Source organism: Hemitrygon akajei, chromosome 23 (assembly GCF_048418815.1).
Source record: "Hemitrygon akajei chromosome 23, sHemAka1.3, whole genome shotgun sequence".
NCBI classification, from domain to species: domain Eukaryota; kingdom Metazoa; phylum Chordata; class Chondrichthyes; order Myliobatiformes; family Dasyatidae; genus Hemitrygon; species Hemitrygon akajei.
In genome coordinates, this window is record NC_133146.1 from 25,489,114 (window position 1) to 25,504,795 (window position 15,682).

A 15,682-nucleotide genomic window follows, 5' to 3' on the forward strand; every position below is an offset into this window, starting at 1 on the left:
GTCAACACAATGTGGCCCACTGTTTCTTCTGTAAAATCTGTGTTATATGTAACAGGGTATCATAACAATGAAATGTTCTAAGTAACAAATTAATTAAGAGATTACTTGTCACACTACTGATTTTACTTGGTGTGTCCAAATAGGAAATAAAGCTACCAATATTTTAATATGACCCAGATACTTCCGTAACAATATGATTTGGAATACCCTGCTACAGAGCTTAATGGGTCGAGGCAAGGAGAAGTTAACAGTATGAGTGACAAGACACTGCATCAGCACTAATCCTGATAAAAAGATTTGACCAGAAACACCAGCCATCCCTTTATCTCCATAGATGTTGCTTCGCCAGTTGCTTTCTGACGGCAGTTTATTTTTGCTCTGGATTCCAGGGCCTGCAGTCTCTTGGTGCCTCTATGATTTGGAATATCTTGACTGCTTTGAAAATACAGTGATTTGTTAACCCTGTAGAATTTTCTCTATTTCTGCATAAATATGACATAAAATGGTGATCAGATCTTCATGTAATTCCTGAAATTAGATAAAGAGAACCCAATTACATTAATAACACAAAAAGTTATACTTGTTCATTTGTTTATTGAGAAAAATAATCCATTATTACAGGTATTTTTTGGAAAAAGCATGTGAACCTTTGTTTTCAGTAACTGGTGTGACCCCCTCCCCCCCCCCCCCCCCCCCCCCCCCCCATTCAGCAATAACTTAAACCAGACATTTCTGGAAATTGTTGAACAGTCTAGCACATCGGCTTGGAGGAATTTTAGGCCATTTTTCCTTGCAACACTGCTTCAACACTAGGATGCTGGTGGGCTTCCTTGCATGAACTGCTTGCTTCATGTCCTTCCACAAAATTTCTATGGGATTAGGGTCAGGACTTTGACTCGGCCATTCCAAACACAGATGTTCTTATTTTTAAACCATTCTTTTGTTGATTTGCTCTTGTCTTTCAGATGGTTCATTGTCTTGCTGCATTTTCCAACTTCTATTAAGCTTCAGGTGACGGACTGCTACCCTGACATTCTCCTGTAAAATGCCTCGATACAATTTTGAATTCATTGTTCTCTCAACAATTGCAAACCATTCAAGTCCTGAGGCAGCAAACCAGCCTCAAACCATGATGCTCCTTCTACCATGCTTCACAGTTGGGATGAGATTTTGGTGTCAGTGTGCAGTACCCTTTTTCCTCCAAATATAGCAACGTGCATTTCTGCCAAAAAGTTCAACTTTAGTCTCACCTGTCCACAGGACGTTGTCCCAGAAGTGTTGTAAAATATCCAGGTGGTCTTTTGCAAACTTGAGACGTGCAGCAATAATTTTTTTTGGAGAGCAGTGATATCCTCTATGGTGTCCTTCCATTACTCCATTCTTGTTCAGTGTTTTTCTTATAGTGGACATATGTACAGAGACTTTAGCAAGCTCTAGAATTTTCTGCAGGTCTTCTGCTGTTACCTTTGCATTCTTTTTCACCTCATTCAGCATTGCATATTGTGCTCTTGGTGTGACCTTTGCAGGATGCCCACTCCTAGGGCGAGCAGCAACATTACTGAATTTCCCCCATTTTTAGACAGTTTCTCTTGCTTGTGGACTGATGAACACTCAGATATTTAGAAATGCTTTTGCAGCCTTTTACAGCTTGATGCATCTCTACATTTCTTTTTCTGAGGTCCTCTGAAAGTTGTTTTGATTGAGGCATGGAGCACATAAAACAGATCTTTTCTGAGAAGAGCAAGCTTTGTCAGTAGCCTGACTTTGTGTGTTTTTTATAGGGCAGGGTACCTCTACAACCCACACCTCCAATCTCATCTCATTGATTGGAACGCTTGACTCCAAATAGCTTTTGTAGGAGGCAATACCCCAGAGGTTCATATACTTTTTCCAACAAAGGCATGTAATATTGAATCATTTTTCTCATTAAATAAATGAACAAGTATAATGTTTTTTGTGTTATTTATTTAATTGGATTCTCTTTATCTAGTTTTAGCACTTGTGCGAAGATCTGCTCACATTTTAGGTCATATTTATGCAGTAATCAAGAGAATTCTACAGGCTTCACAAACTTTCTAGCACCACTGTACCATGCCAATGAAAGTTATTTCTGATAATTGGTGCCAATGTGACTGCAAAGTGTCAAAAATAATGTAATGGATAAAAATTGTTTCACAGAGATTCATTAATATTTGATTTTTAATATTGTCAAAAACCTTTGGAAGGGTTTGCAACTATTTTAACATATGAATATTCTTAAAGATAAACCATTGTCTATAATCTTTCTCATTTGTTTTTGGAATAGAAAAATTGACAAGAAAACTTTACTAGAATGGAATGAATCAGTTACTTCTGCTCAAATGAAACTTAAACTTAATCATGATGGCCCTTCACAAGGAATGGAAAACCAGCGGACCCAAGAATTTACGAACACAGTGCTTTGTCAGAATAAGCCAAAAAGATCAACGCAGGAACAATGTGACAGTCACAATAAATACAAAGAGGAAAGTCGTAGGATTCTACAGGAAAGTATTGAAGTAGCTCGTCTTGCTTCCACAATCAAAACAAATAAATCTGCTAAAGATGGAAGTTCTAGAATGATACCTTTGCCTAATGAAAGCCTAAAACCCCAGAACGTAAAACAGGATAGTGAAACTAAGTATTATGCAATTCAACTTCATACAGCAAAGAACTCAGTACCTCATTCTGTGCCCCAAAGCAACTACTTTACTACTTTGTCAAACAGTATTATAAATGAGCCACCTCAGTTATATCTTTCTAAAGATGCATATAGTGAGAAAACAAATTCTTCATCTCCTGCTCTCCCTTCTTATAATAAGGCTCTTTCCAAACCTCCTCCACTTATTAAGCATCAACCTAAGGGCGAGGGAACAGTTGCCAAATCTACAGGGCAGTTTTCCCATCAAGTAACTTCTCAAAGTCATGACTCAAATGCTTCTGATCACAGGGGAATTACAGAGAAGTTGCCAGTTTCATCATCAGTTGTTAGGAGAGGTATGCCATCTCTACATAGAGCTCCTGTTCACCAACATACATCTCATCAAGTTGCAGACCGAAAAGGAGGTAGTAGTCGCAGTCTCTCCCCACCAACCTTAACTCCAGTGCTGCCTGTCAATGCTGCTAAGCTTTCTGAATCGCAGAAACCTCCTACTTTGCTGCCGGAGCCAAGGCCTGAAGTAAAATCTTCTATGAATAATCATACAGTCAAGTCTACTAACAGTTGGAGCACTAGCGCAGGATTTCTTTGTAAACCTGTTTGCCATTTGGACAATAAAAACAGTGAAATATTGCAAATGTCCCCAACATCTGTTATTGTAAGACCACCTTCCATAGTTAAGCAAGAAAGTAAAGCAGAAATTCAGTGTATTGAAAAGGTTTCAGGAAAGGAACGGGTGTTAATACAATCAAATTCCTTTAATTCAAAAGTCAAAAAAATGTGTACAGTAATTTTGCCTAACATGAAGATGGAGACAACAAGTATGGAACATGAAAGAAACTTTAAAGCTTTCCATCCAGGCAACAATTCAGACTCCAGTGCTGTTACCAATTCTGTATACGATAACAATCCTGACCCTTCAACTTCTCAAGCTATAACAACTAACATTTTGAGTGCCAAAGAAATAAATATAACTTCAGGCCAGTTGCGCACTTTTATCAATAACAGTGTAGCAGAATCTTCAGATCATTTAAGAATACAAATAGAGGAATGCACAATTGATACAATATCTGATAAAGTTTCCTCAGCAGATGTGGCAGGAACAGGAGCCACTGTGCAAGGTGACACAGGAATCCCAAATGCAACTGATTACTATCATCTGAAGAAACACAAAGCTGCACTGGCTATGGCCCATTCTGGAAGTTCTCTTCCTCATAACAATGAGTCTGCAAGTCTAAAAAGTGATAACAGTTCAGCATCTCTACTTCCCAAAAATACTGGAACAATCGGTGTATTTTGTAAAGTAAATTCTCTCACCAGTGGCCAGATTTCTCAATCCAGTCAACCCAGTTTTCACACAAAATTGAAAAAAGCTTGGTTAACTAGACATTCGGAAGAAGACAAAAACACATGTAAAATTGAAAATAGAGAAACTACGGGGAGTGGGGCAAAGGAGCCAATTACAATTAGTTCATCAGCTTCCACAACAGATGATGTGGACAAGAAAGCTCACTCTGGTGGAGTGAAAACTGAGCAGGATGAAAAAAAAACAAGAGGAACGAAAAGAACTTATGAATCTGGCTCTGAAAGCGATGTATCAGATGAAGGTGAAAGTAAATTGGAGCATAGGGTCAAGCGTCAACCCAAGCCAACCTATAAAAAGAGGCAAAATGATCTGCAAAGGCGAAAAACTGAAACAGAGAGGGAGGAGGTGGAAATGAAACCCAATGGTACTTTATATAAGAATGCAAAGGAAAAAAAAAGTAAACTTCAGAGCAGTAAGTAATTTCAATTAATGTATAATTTGTCTTAATTTATAGTTTCAGATCATTAATGTATAGAATCCTTTGCACAGAAGCATAAGTTTAAAAGTCCAATTTAAAAAGTGATACATTTCAATTTTAAATGCTTTTTGGGGCCAATGGTTTAATATTAGCAATCATTGGACTGAATTATATATCTTTATAATAGGATATTCTGGTGCAATGTTGACAGATTCTTGTGGACAACCAAGCATTTGAGTGAACTGTGGATTTTATTATTAAACTCTTATTCTAGAGACCTGAGTAGAGTTCTAGGACAGTATTTACTCTATTATTTGAAGCAGTTAGGAATCAATAATAGAAGCAGTTAGGAATCAATAATAGAAGCAGTTAGGAATCAATAATAGAATCAGTTGCAAACTAATCCTGGAAGATTAATGACAAGTCCCTTGCAGAAAGACATGAGACATGACCTTGCTTATTTAGTTAGTTTTCTGCTATCAGCCCGTAAGTTATCAGATGAATTGAATTATGTTTCTAATTGCTTTGGACAGCTGATCTAGTAGTATTATGATCAATAGATTATTACACATTGTACATCATGAGCAAATGCTGTAAATGATAAACTAAGAATATTACCATACTTTTTGAAAAAAAAAGATTAGTTTACAATCAGAGAAGGAACAACAATTCAGTGATAGATAGATTCTTTATTGATCCCAAAGGAAATTAGTGTCACAGTAGAATTATAAGTGCACAGAAATACAAATGTTAGAAGAGAAGTTTTTTAAGTTACCTTAAAAATAAGATGTACAAGATTTCCAAGGTCATATTGAGAAGATGGTAGTAAAAGAATTACGATAATATTATACAGCAATGGTTACACATTCACACCATCCAGATAAGAAGTGATGATAGTATTGCACAGGATATCTGCGGTAGCAGGGTGTGGTAAACTGAGTTTAAGCAGAGATCTGGTAAACAGAGGTTAATGGTGGGGGGGGGGGCGGGGTCATCATTTTCCTGACTATAGGTTGACTCATTACAGAACCTAATGGCTGAGGGTGGGAATGACCTCATATAGTACTCTTTGGAACAACGCAGTAGATTTAGTCAATTACTAAAAGTACTCCTCTGTTTAGCCAAGGTGGCATACAGAGGGTGAGAAACATAGTCCAGAATTACCAGGATTTTCTGGAGGGCCCTTTGTCCTACCACAGACTCTGTGTCCAGTTTGACTCCTATAACAGAACCGGCCTTTCTAATCAGTTTATTGAGCCTGTGGGCATTACCCGTGTTGATTCCATTGCCCCAGCACACCACCGCATAGATTTGAAGGTGATTTCAAGTATTGTATTTATTACATTTCCATTTAAAGTTCCTTTCTTCCTAATGATAGTTACTCTGCAAAGTAACAATTGCACATGCATCTTTTGTGTTTAATAGTTAAACTATGTTATTCTGGCATCCTCTGGCTTTGGTGCTATACTGGCAGACATTCGGGACTATCAGATGTTGTTCACTTAATGCTCCATATTCACTTTTTATTTTATATTTTACATAGTAGTGGAAAAGATTTTACTGTGAAAAAGAATCTGATAATGAATTAAGGGAGGATCCCTGTAGCACGTCATGATTATGAAAGAGGAAGTCTTGATGGTCCTGAAGTGCATAGAGTTGGATCAGTTCCTAAGTCCTGATCAGGTGTATTATTGAACATTGTGGGAAGGAAAGGAACAATTGCTGAGGCCTTGGCAGAGATTTATCTGTCTTTGTTAACTGCAGGTGAGGTACTGGAAGAGTGGAGAATAGCTCATGTTGTGTTCTTACTGAAAATGGGATGAAAGGAGAGCGATAAGACATAGAAGCATGGTCATTTGGCCCATCCGTGGCTGATTTATTATACCTCTCAACCACATTCTCCTACCTTCTCCCTGTAACCTTTGCTGCTTTGACTAATCAAGAACCTGTCAACTTTAAATATACCCCATGACTAGGCCTCCACAGCTGTCTGTAGCAATGAATTCCACAGATTCACCACTCTTTGGCTATATAAAAAAAATCCTCCTCATCACTGTTCTAAACGGATGTCTCTCTACTCTGAGGCTGTGCCCTCTGGTCCTAGACTCCCTGACTATAGGAAACATCTCCACATCCATTGTCTAGACTTTTCAGTATTCAATAGGTTTCAAGATGTTGTCTACGTGGACTCTGACAAGGCCCCACTTTGCAGGCTGGTCTGGAAGATTAGAACACAGAATCCAGCTGAGCTAGCCAATTGGATGCAAACAGACAGATCATTCCATACATATGTATATAGTGGTAGTAGAAAGCAAAGCAGAATTCAGAATATAGAGGCAGTGCAGGTAGACCAATAAGGTGTGAGGGCCATGATGAGGTAGACTGGGCGTTAGTTGGATAGAAGCTGTCTTTGAGCCAGGTGGTATGTGTTGTCAAACTTGAATCTACTGCTCAACTTGGAGGGTGGTTGTGGAGATGAGAGAATGATTGGGGTGGGAGGAATTGTTGATTATATTAACTGTTTTCCTGAGGCATTGGGAAATGTTGACAGGCAGTGCAGGAGAGGCTAATTTGCATGATGGACTGGGCTCAATTGCAACTCTGTAATTTCTTGTTGTCTTGGGTAGAGCAGTTGCCATACTATTCTGTGATGAATCTAGTTAGGTAACTTATATGGTGACTCTGTAAAATAAAATGGTGAGAGTCATGTCAAATTTCCTTAGCCTTTTGAGGAAGTAGAGGCATTGTTCTACTTTACTGGCCATAGCATCCTCGTGGCTGAACCAGGACACATCACTGGTGATATTTATACTGCCAAACTTGAAGCTCTCATTCATCTCCACCATGGATCTAGGCCAGGATATAGCGGAGTTAGAAAGTGTGTGAATCCTTTAGAATTTCTTTGATTTCTTCATAAATATGACCTAAAATGTGATCAGATCTTCGTGTATGTCCTAAAACTAGATAAAGGGAACTCAATTAAACAATATAATACAAAACATATACTTGTTCATTTATTTTATTGGGAAAAATTATCCAGTAATACATGTATTTGTTGGAAAAAGTATGTGAACTTTTGCTTTCAGTAACTGTTGTGACCCCTTGTACAGCAATAACTTCAACCAAACTTTTCTGGTAGCTGTTGATCAGTCCTGCACATATCAGCTTGGAGAAATTTTAGGCCATTCCTCCACACAAAACTGCTTCAACTCTGGGATGTCAGTGGGCTTCCTTGCATGAACTGCTTGCTTCCACAACATTTCTATAGGATTAAGGTCAGGACTTTGACTGAGCCATTCCAAAACATGAAATTTCTTTTGCTTTAACCAATCTTTGGTAGAATGACTTGTGTGTTTAGGGTTCATGTCTTGCTGTGTGACCCACTATCTTGAGCTTCAGTTCACAGACTGATATCCTGACATCTTCTTGTAGAATTTGCTGAAACAATTCAGAATTCATAGTTCCATCAATGATGGCAAGCTGTCCTGGTCCTGAGGCAGCAAAGCAGGACCAGGACCATCATGTTTCACAGATGGGATGAGGTTCTTATGCTGGAATGGAGTGTTCTTTTCACTGAACATAACACTTCTCATTTAAGCCAAAAAGTTCTAGTTTGGACTCATCTGTCCATAGAATATTCTTCCAATAGCCGTCTGGCTTATCCATGTGGTCTTTAGCAAACTTTAGATGGGCAGCAATGTTCTTCTTGGAGAGTAGTGGCTTTCTCCTTGCAATCCTGCCTTGCACACCATTGTTGTTCAGTGTTTGCCTGATGGTAGACTCATGAACACTGACATTAGCCAATGCAAAATAGGCCCCTTAGATGTTACCCTGGGGTTCTTTGTGACCTCCTGGAATATTACATGCCGTGCTCTTGGAGTGATTTTTGTGGTCGACCTCTCCTGGGGAGAGGAACAACAGTGTTGCATTTCCTTCATTTATACACCATCTGCCTGACTCTGGATTAGTGGAGCCCAAATTCTTTAGAAATAGTTTTGTATCCCTTTCAAGCCTGGTGAGCATCGACTTTTCTTCTGAGTTCTTCAGAAATCTCCATTGATCGAGGAAAGGCACACTTCAAAAAACCAATGTGGTGAAGATCAAACTTTGATAGTGAAGACCCAGGTGTATGTTCTTTAAATAGGGCAGGACCTCCCACGCTCATACCTGATTGATATCCCATTGATTGACTGATTGAAACACCTGACTCTAATTTCCCCTTTAAATGAACTGATAATCCTCAAAGTTCACATACTTTTTCCAGCAAATACATGTAATATTGGATCATATTTCTCAATAAATAAATGAACAAGGATAATGTTTTTGTTATTTATTTAATTGGGTTCTCTTTGTCTATTCTTAAGACTTGCATTAAGATCTGACCACATTTTAGGTCATATTTTTTTGCAGAAAAAGAGAAAATTATAAAGGGTTCACAAACTTTCTAGCACCACTGTATGTACTCCACCCTGCTTACAGGAATCAATGACTAGCTCTTTCCTTTTGCTGATGTTCAAGGAATGGTTATTGTCTGATGCTATACCAGTATGCTCTTTTTGTGGTGGGAAGGGTTTTTTTTACACTGGATTCCTGTAAGGCAGGGATTAGTGCTGGTCTCCTGTTGTTCCTTAAGTGAGCTAGTTGAGAACATATATGGCATGACTAGTAAATTTGCAGATGACACCATATTGGTAGTATAGTGGACAATGAAGGTTATATATGATCACAACAGGGCTTAAAACAGATAGAAAAGTGGGCAAAAGAATAGCAAATAGGGTTTCACATTGGCAAGTGCAAAATTTTTCATTTTGGAAAGTTAAACCCCAGGGCATAGTGAATTGGAAAGTTCCTGGGGACTGTTGTTGAGCTGAGGGGCAAAGGGGTACAAATATATAGTTCTCTGAAAATGAGGACATGAATAGACAGGTTGGTGAAGAAGGGGTATGGTCTGCTTGCCTTCATTGTCTGTGGCATTGAGTACAGGAGGTGGGACACCATATTAAGGTTGTACAAATGTTGTAAAGACTGTTCTGGTTGCCATAGTGTACAGTTCTGGTTGCCATAGTGTAATAGGAATGGTGTAATTAATAGAGAACACAAAAAAAAATCACAAGGATGTTCGATGGAAGGGAGAGATTGAATTGGCTGGTACTTTTCCTCTAGAGCATAGGAGGCTGAGAAGCTACTTTGAAATTTAGAAAATTATAAGAGGATAGATAGAAGTTGATAATCAGCCCTTTTCCCAGGATAAGGGAGTCTAAAACTAAAAGGCATAGGTTTAGTGTGAGAGGGGAAAGATTTACTGGAAATCTGAATGGCTTGTTTTTTCACTCAGAGTGATGGGAATATGAAACAGACTGCAAGAGAGCTCAATTATAACATTTGAAGAACGTTTATACAAGTACATGGATAGGAAAGGTTTAAAGGGATATGGGATGAAGTACAAGCAAATAGTATTGGCTTAGATAGATGTCTTGGTCAGCATGTATGAGTTGGGCTAAAAGGCTGTGCTGTATAACTCCATGAATGTTCCAATGATTTCAGTAAGATTAAAGGAAACACAGAAAGCAGGAACCTGGCGTGTTTGAGGAGAGAGTGGGGAAACTAATACTGAGAGTTTCAAGGGAGCATGAGAACCAGGGCCCCAGCATGTCCTTGGACCCCGGAATCAGCACCCAGTGAGTCAGATGCTGAACATTTGATTTTTTAAATAATGGAATAGTGGATTATTGAATTTTAATGTATTTATGTCTGGGAATGTGCTGTGCATGCAGTCATGCTGTTTCAATGACTTCTATCATAGAATCTGTCTAGTGTTGGTATCCATAAGCATTAAGTTCCACTTGAAGCCATTAAATCAATAAATAGTTAAAAGGGCTGAATCTGATCAAGACTAATGATTCATCAAAACTCAGATTCGGTGTTCTTGGTCCAACTGAATGGTAAATACCTAGCTCGGCACTTAATTGGCTTTAACAGCTGGTGAAGCCCCATCCACTGACTTGATGACTAACTTGTCATCATTCCTTTGCAAAAAAAAAAAAAAGAGGTATTGGGTCAGAATTACATTTCTGATATCTCATCATATGGTTTTGAATGGTAAATTAATTGAGGATGAGTACAAGTGCGTTGCTCATCTTTTAGTAAAATAACATCCTGTGTAAGCATTTTACTGTTTATACTAGTAAACAGAGAGACTTTGGGATACAAGTCCAAAGTTTCCTGAAAATGAAGTGATTGAAGAAATATCAAATCCCTGCCTTCATTGGAAGGGGCAGAGAATATAGAGTTGTAATGTCATGGTTAATCTGCACTGGAGTATTGTGTTCAGTTCTGGTTGCCACACTATAGAAAGGATGCTGATGCACCAGGATATTGCTTGGATTAGAGGGCTTTATTTACAAGGAGAAATTGGATAGGCTAGGCTTGTTTTCCCTGCAGCAAAGGAGGCTGATGGGTTAACTGATGGAAGAATATAGATTATATGAAGTCTGGATAAGGTAGTTATTGAAAAGAGTAGATTGAGAACATAAGTTTAAGGTAAGAAATGAGAGGCTTAGAAAGGATCAGAAGGGAAAATGTTTCCAGAAAAGAAGGGTTCATAGTCTGAAAGATTAGCAGAAGGAATTGATAGAGGAAAGAACAATCATAACATTTTAAGAGGCATTTGGGCAGGTTCTTGAATAACCAAGGATTAAAAAGCTACAGACCTAATTCGGACAAATAGTATTAGTATAGCTAGGTGCAAGAGCCAGCATGAGTATAATATGCTGACTAGCCTGCATCTGTACTATGTTTTAGTCTTAGGGATATTTGTATGACTTTTGCAGATGGTTTACCACGTTCTGTCTTGAAAGACTGGAGAAAAGTTAAAAAGCTTAAGCAGACTGGAGAACCTTTCCTGCAAGACGACTCGTGCTCTGAAATAGCCCCAAATCTACAAAAGTGTAGGGAATGTCGCATGATTCGTTATCGGAAAAATGAGGAGTTCAGCCAGTCAGCTGTATTCTGCAGATTCTATTACTTCCGCCGGTATGTAACTATGATTTTTGGGCTCACAATATTGAGAAACTATTTATGATGAAGCATGAAAGTAAGAACTGTCTTTTCCCCTCATAGACTGAACTAATCTAGTTAACTTTATAATTCAGAGTTTAGTCTAGGATCCCCAAGCCAGGTGATAAACAAGAAAACAGTTTTCTTACCCAAAAATGCAAAATTTTTAAGTAATTTGAAGAATGGAAGTGATGAGATCAGAAGCAACATTAATTAGCATCAAGAATATTCTAGGCCTGCAAAATTTAAGAGCACAAGAGATACAATGTATCAGAGTTCTCATACAGAGTGATGTGTTCACAAACAAAATAATATTGATCTCAACATCAATTTGCCTCTGCTCAAACATTTGTGAAGAACAAAAGTCTCTGGAACGTAGCTTCTAAAATCATGGTTAGCACTTGAAAGAAACAATATTGAAGAAAATAGAGGAAGGAGATCCAAAGATGACAATTTGAAAGATGAAGGAAAATATATGTTGAGTATACAATAAACATAGCTCTTCTATCATTTATAAATGAGATAATAATGGTAAGCAGGAGTTATACTGTGAAAATTCCCTTACTTCACTATCGGATTATTTGGAAATCCTGATGGTTTAACAATAGGCATCTGGTGATGTTTGTTCATATTTTGAAAACTAAGTGAGAATACAAAATGCTAGTTTACCTACCTTAACTAAAATGAACCAATTATTAGAACAAGGAGATACAGAATTTTTATGGAATATTAGTTAAATAACTAAAAGGAATAATAAAATCTTTAAAAGATTTTGGGTAATAATCTATGTTTTAGACCATAAATTACAAATATAATGGAGCCATCAGAACATTATGAAATATTATATAATGCAAGGATGTGGTCAAAGCTGCAGCTTTTAAATGAGCTAAAGTGACTCAAAATGATGTCAAGTTCTGGCAGGTTAACTAATGTTTTTTCTATGGATTGTACCTAGCCAATATGGACTGACAAAAAATACCACAAGGGTAGTATAATGAGTGCATAGGGCACTTCATGTAGCTTTTGAGTCTGCAGCTACAATATTATTTAAAAAATAAAATACTTTAAATATAATTGGATAAAAATTTGATGGTAGACAGAATACAGAGAAAGACAATGGCATTCTAAAAGCAAACGAGAAAATCTGCAGGTGTTGGAAATCCAAACAACACACAAAATGCTGAGGGTACTCAAGCAGGCCAGGCAGCATCTATGAAAAAGAGTACAGTTGACGTCCAGCCGAAGAGTCTTTCCCCAAAAAGTCAACTGTACTTTTTTCCATAGATGCTGCCTGGCCTGCTGAGTTCCTCCAGCATTTTGTGTGTGTTGCTTGGCTTTCTAGAAGCTCAAATTGAAAAAGGCATAATTTCAGTTTTAGCTTCTGAGAAAGAATGTATATTTTATATTATGGAAAACAATAAACTGCAGCTTTTATGGTTATACTTTTCCCTGTGTACTTCCTCAGACTGGCATTCAGTAAGAATGCTGTACTAAGGACTGATGGGTTTTCAACTCCAGACCAGTATGATGATGAAGCAATAAACTTGTGGCTGCCAAAATACTCTGCAGATCTGAATTTGGACACAGAATCTTCCAAGTACATATTGAGAAATATTGGAGATACCTTTTGTCAAATAGAGACATCTGAGAAGACTGCTATGACATGGTTGAAACCAGATGGTAATACTTAACCTTTAATGACCATGCCGAGTTACTGAACTGTTTCGATAATATGAATTTTATTTGTAATTTAATTTTATGTAAAGCTGTGGTTTCCATTTTGATTATTAACTTCTTGCAATGTAAATAATATATAATTACTTATTAAGCTGTGTTGACAAAGAGATATTTGATTCGAGAATTAGGGGTAGATCTTGTGTATTGGAAGCTAATGTAGGAAAAACATAAATAGGTGATGTTGGCAAATTTATGTTTGAAGTACTGTATCATTTTCTATTTACATGTTTAGGATATGGGCCTCAGTATATTTGTATATTGTGCCAGACATGATATTGGGGGGACTGTTACAGGGAATATTATTTTTAAGCATGATGTAGCCTAAACAAAGTGCAATCTAAGCTGGTGAACTTTTCCCTATTAACTGAGAGCTTCAGTATATGGTAACACTGTTTTTTTGTCTTTCAGCCAAATTAGCCTGGAAAAGAGCCGTAAAAGGAGTTCAGGAAATGTGTGATGCATGTGAAGCCACATTGTTTAATGTCCATTGGGTTTGCCAGAAATGTGGATTTGTGGTCTGTTTGGACTGTTACGAAGCAAAGGAAAGAAAAGGTTCCAAAGGTTAGTTTCTGAATTAATTTGATCTGTGAATAAAATGATACACAAGCAATATTCATTAACTGTACAGTAATTTTGGCGCTGCGATTGCCATTCTTTTAGTGCATTGGGATGAAAATCCTTGGTGATTTTCACATCTATGTTCATGCTACTGTGATCCACAAGGAGTCATTAATTCTTGGAGTTGCACCAAGTTATGCGTTCATCAGTCCATAGGGTTTTCTATGTTTGAAATACAGAATCTGACTCTGTGGTTCTATGAAAATGGTATCAAGATGTGCAAAAATATGCAGTAAAGTTGAGGTAACTTTTCAAGACTTTAGTTGAGGGTATATTGTTCAGTACCTCCACAACACATTCTTAATTAAAATCACTGGCTAATGAAAAAATGAACTATTTCAGAAAGCTGAATGATTCTTTTAGTTTTGTCTCTCCCAGAAGTTTATGAACTCTTAGCTTGTTTCCTTTCTATGCTTTAAAATTATCATAAAATTCTAAGTGCAAGTGTCTAGACGGCTAAGTTTTATGAGAAATATTGTAATTCTCATATTCTGGCTATTATTCTGTCAAGTCTCCAAAATTGAATGAAATGGGTACATCATTGTTCATAAGGCCTTGTTCATAAGTTGGCTCTTGTATTTGGCTACATCACAACAGTGAGTGCATTTTCATGATATATTGAAGCATTTGCAATGTCTGAAGACAATGTGAAGGGTATTAATGCAAGCTTATTCAACTGTTTTTAAACTTGAATAACATTCATATTGCAGGATGAAAGGATATTGTAATCCCAGCATGATTTTGCTGAATATATATATATATATATATATTTTTTTTAAATACTCACTGTAATTCTGGTTTATAAAGTTGAGTTTAATTGAGGTTTAAACTGATTCTGGAACAAAACAGTTTGATAAGTACTGGGCAGACTTTAGGCTTAAAGTCCAGCATGTTAAACATGCTTTACAAGGTGCTTAGGAAATCTTTTGGTAAGTAATAAATTTAAAGGTTTCAGGAGCAGTGATCCTCTGATTCTCACTTTAACCATGTAGCATTGTCAATTATTATGACAGAGCTCCATATAAGTAGTTTCAGGAAAAAATATGCAACGTAAATATGGTGCTACTATTTTGAATGTAACTGTTACAGGGTTCAGTGTGTAGGCAGTTTCACCTGCTTAATTATAAACACAAGAGATTCTGCAGTTGCTAGAAATCTTAAGCAACACACAAAAAGCCGAAGAATCTCAGCAGGAGAGGTAATATCTATTGAGGCGTAGGAGCAGTTGAAGTTTCGGGCAAGACTCTTCACCAGGAGTGAAAAGGGAGGGTTCAGAATTCTGTCCATATCCTTCCTGTAATGGATTGACCAAAACTGCACACAGTACTCTACAAATGTGGCTTAACCAAAGTCTAAAAAGCTGCAACATGGCTTCTTGGCTCTTATAGTCAATGGTAGGGTTTGCCTTTTGCTGTTTTCCCTAATGAAAGAGGAATTCCTTAAAATCTCTTTTCTCTTCCTCCCCCAGTTACAGGAACTATATTTCTGTAACAGAATATTATAGAAATAAAAACAATTACAGGGTTCACTTGTGGAAATAAAAAGAGTCAGTGCATTTAGATATATTCAGATTATTGTCATTTAGAAGCCACAAATGCAATGCAGTTAAAAAATGAGACAACGTTCCTCCAGAATGTTATCACAAAAGCACATGACAAAACAGACTACACCAGAAAATCCACATAACGTTTGGCAATCCCCAGTCCAGAGTCCGGAGAGGCTGCTGCATATTAATATCGCGCTACTATCTTAGTGCGTTCCCCGGAAAGAAGCTCCAAATCCCCCAGACAAAACAAGACCAAAAACTAAA

General features: G+C 37.4%; 1 protein-coding gene across 4 annotated transcripts in view; it reads left to right on the forward strand.

The window, feature by feature from the left end:
* Positions 1-15,682, forward strand: part of jmjd1cb (jumonji domain containing 1Cb) — a 178,832-nt gene that overhangs the window by 124,559 nt on the left and 38,591 nt on the right. For all 4 annotated transcript variants that reach the window (XM_073027229.1, XM_073027230.1, XM_073027231.1 and 1 more), the window contains 4 exons: positions 2,306-4,455; positions 11,292-11,493; positions 12,983-13,197; positions 13,663-13,815. In XM_073027229.1, the coding sequence (XP_072883330.1) occupies positions 2,306-4,455; positions 11,292-11,493; positions 12,983-13,197; positions 13,663-13,815 (2,720 nt within the window). The remainder of the gene's footprint in view (positions 1-2,305; positions 4,456-11,291; positions 11,494-12,982; positions 13,198-13,662; positions 13,816-15,682) is intronic.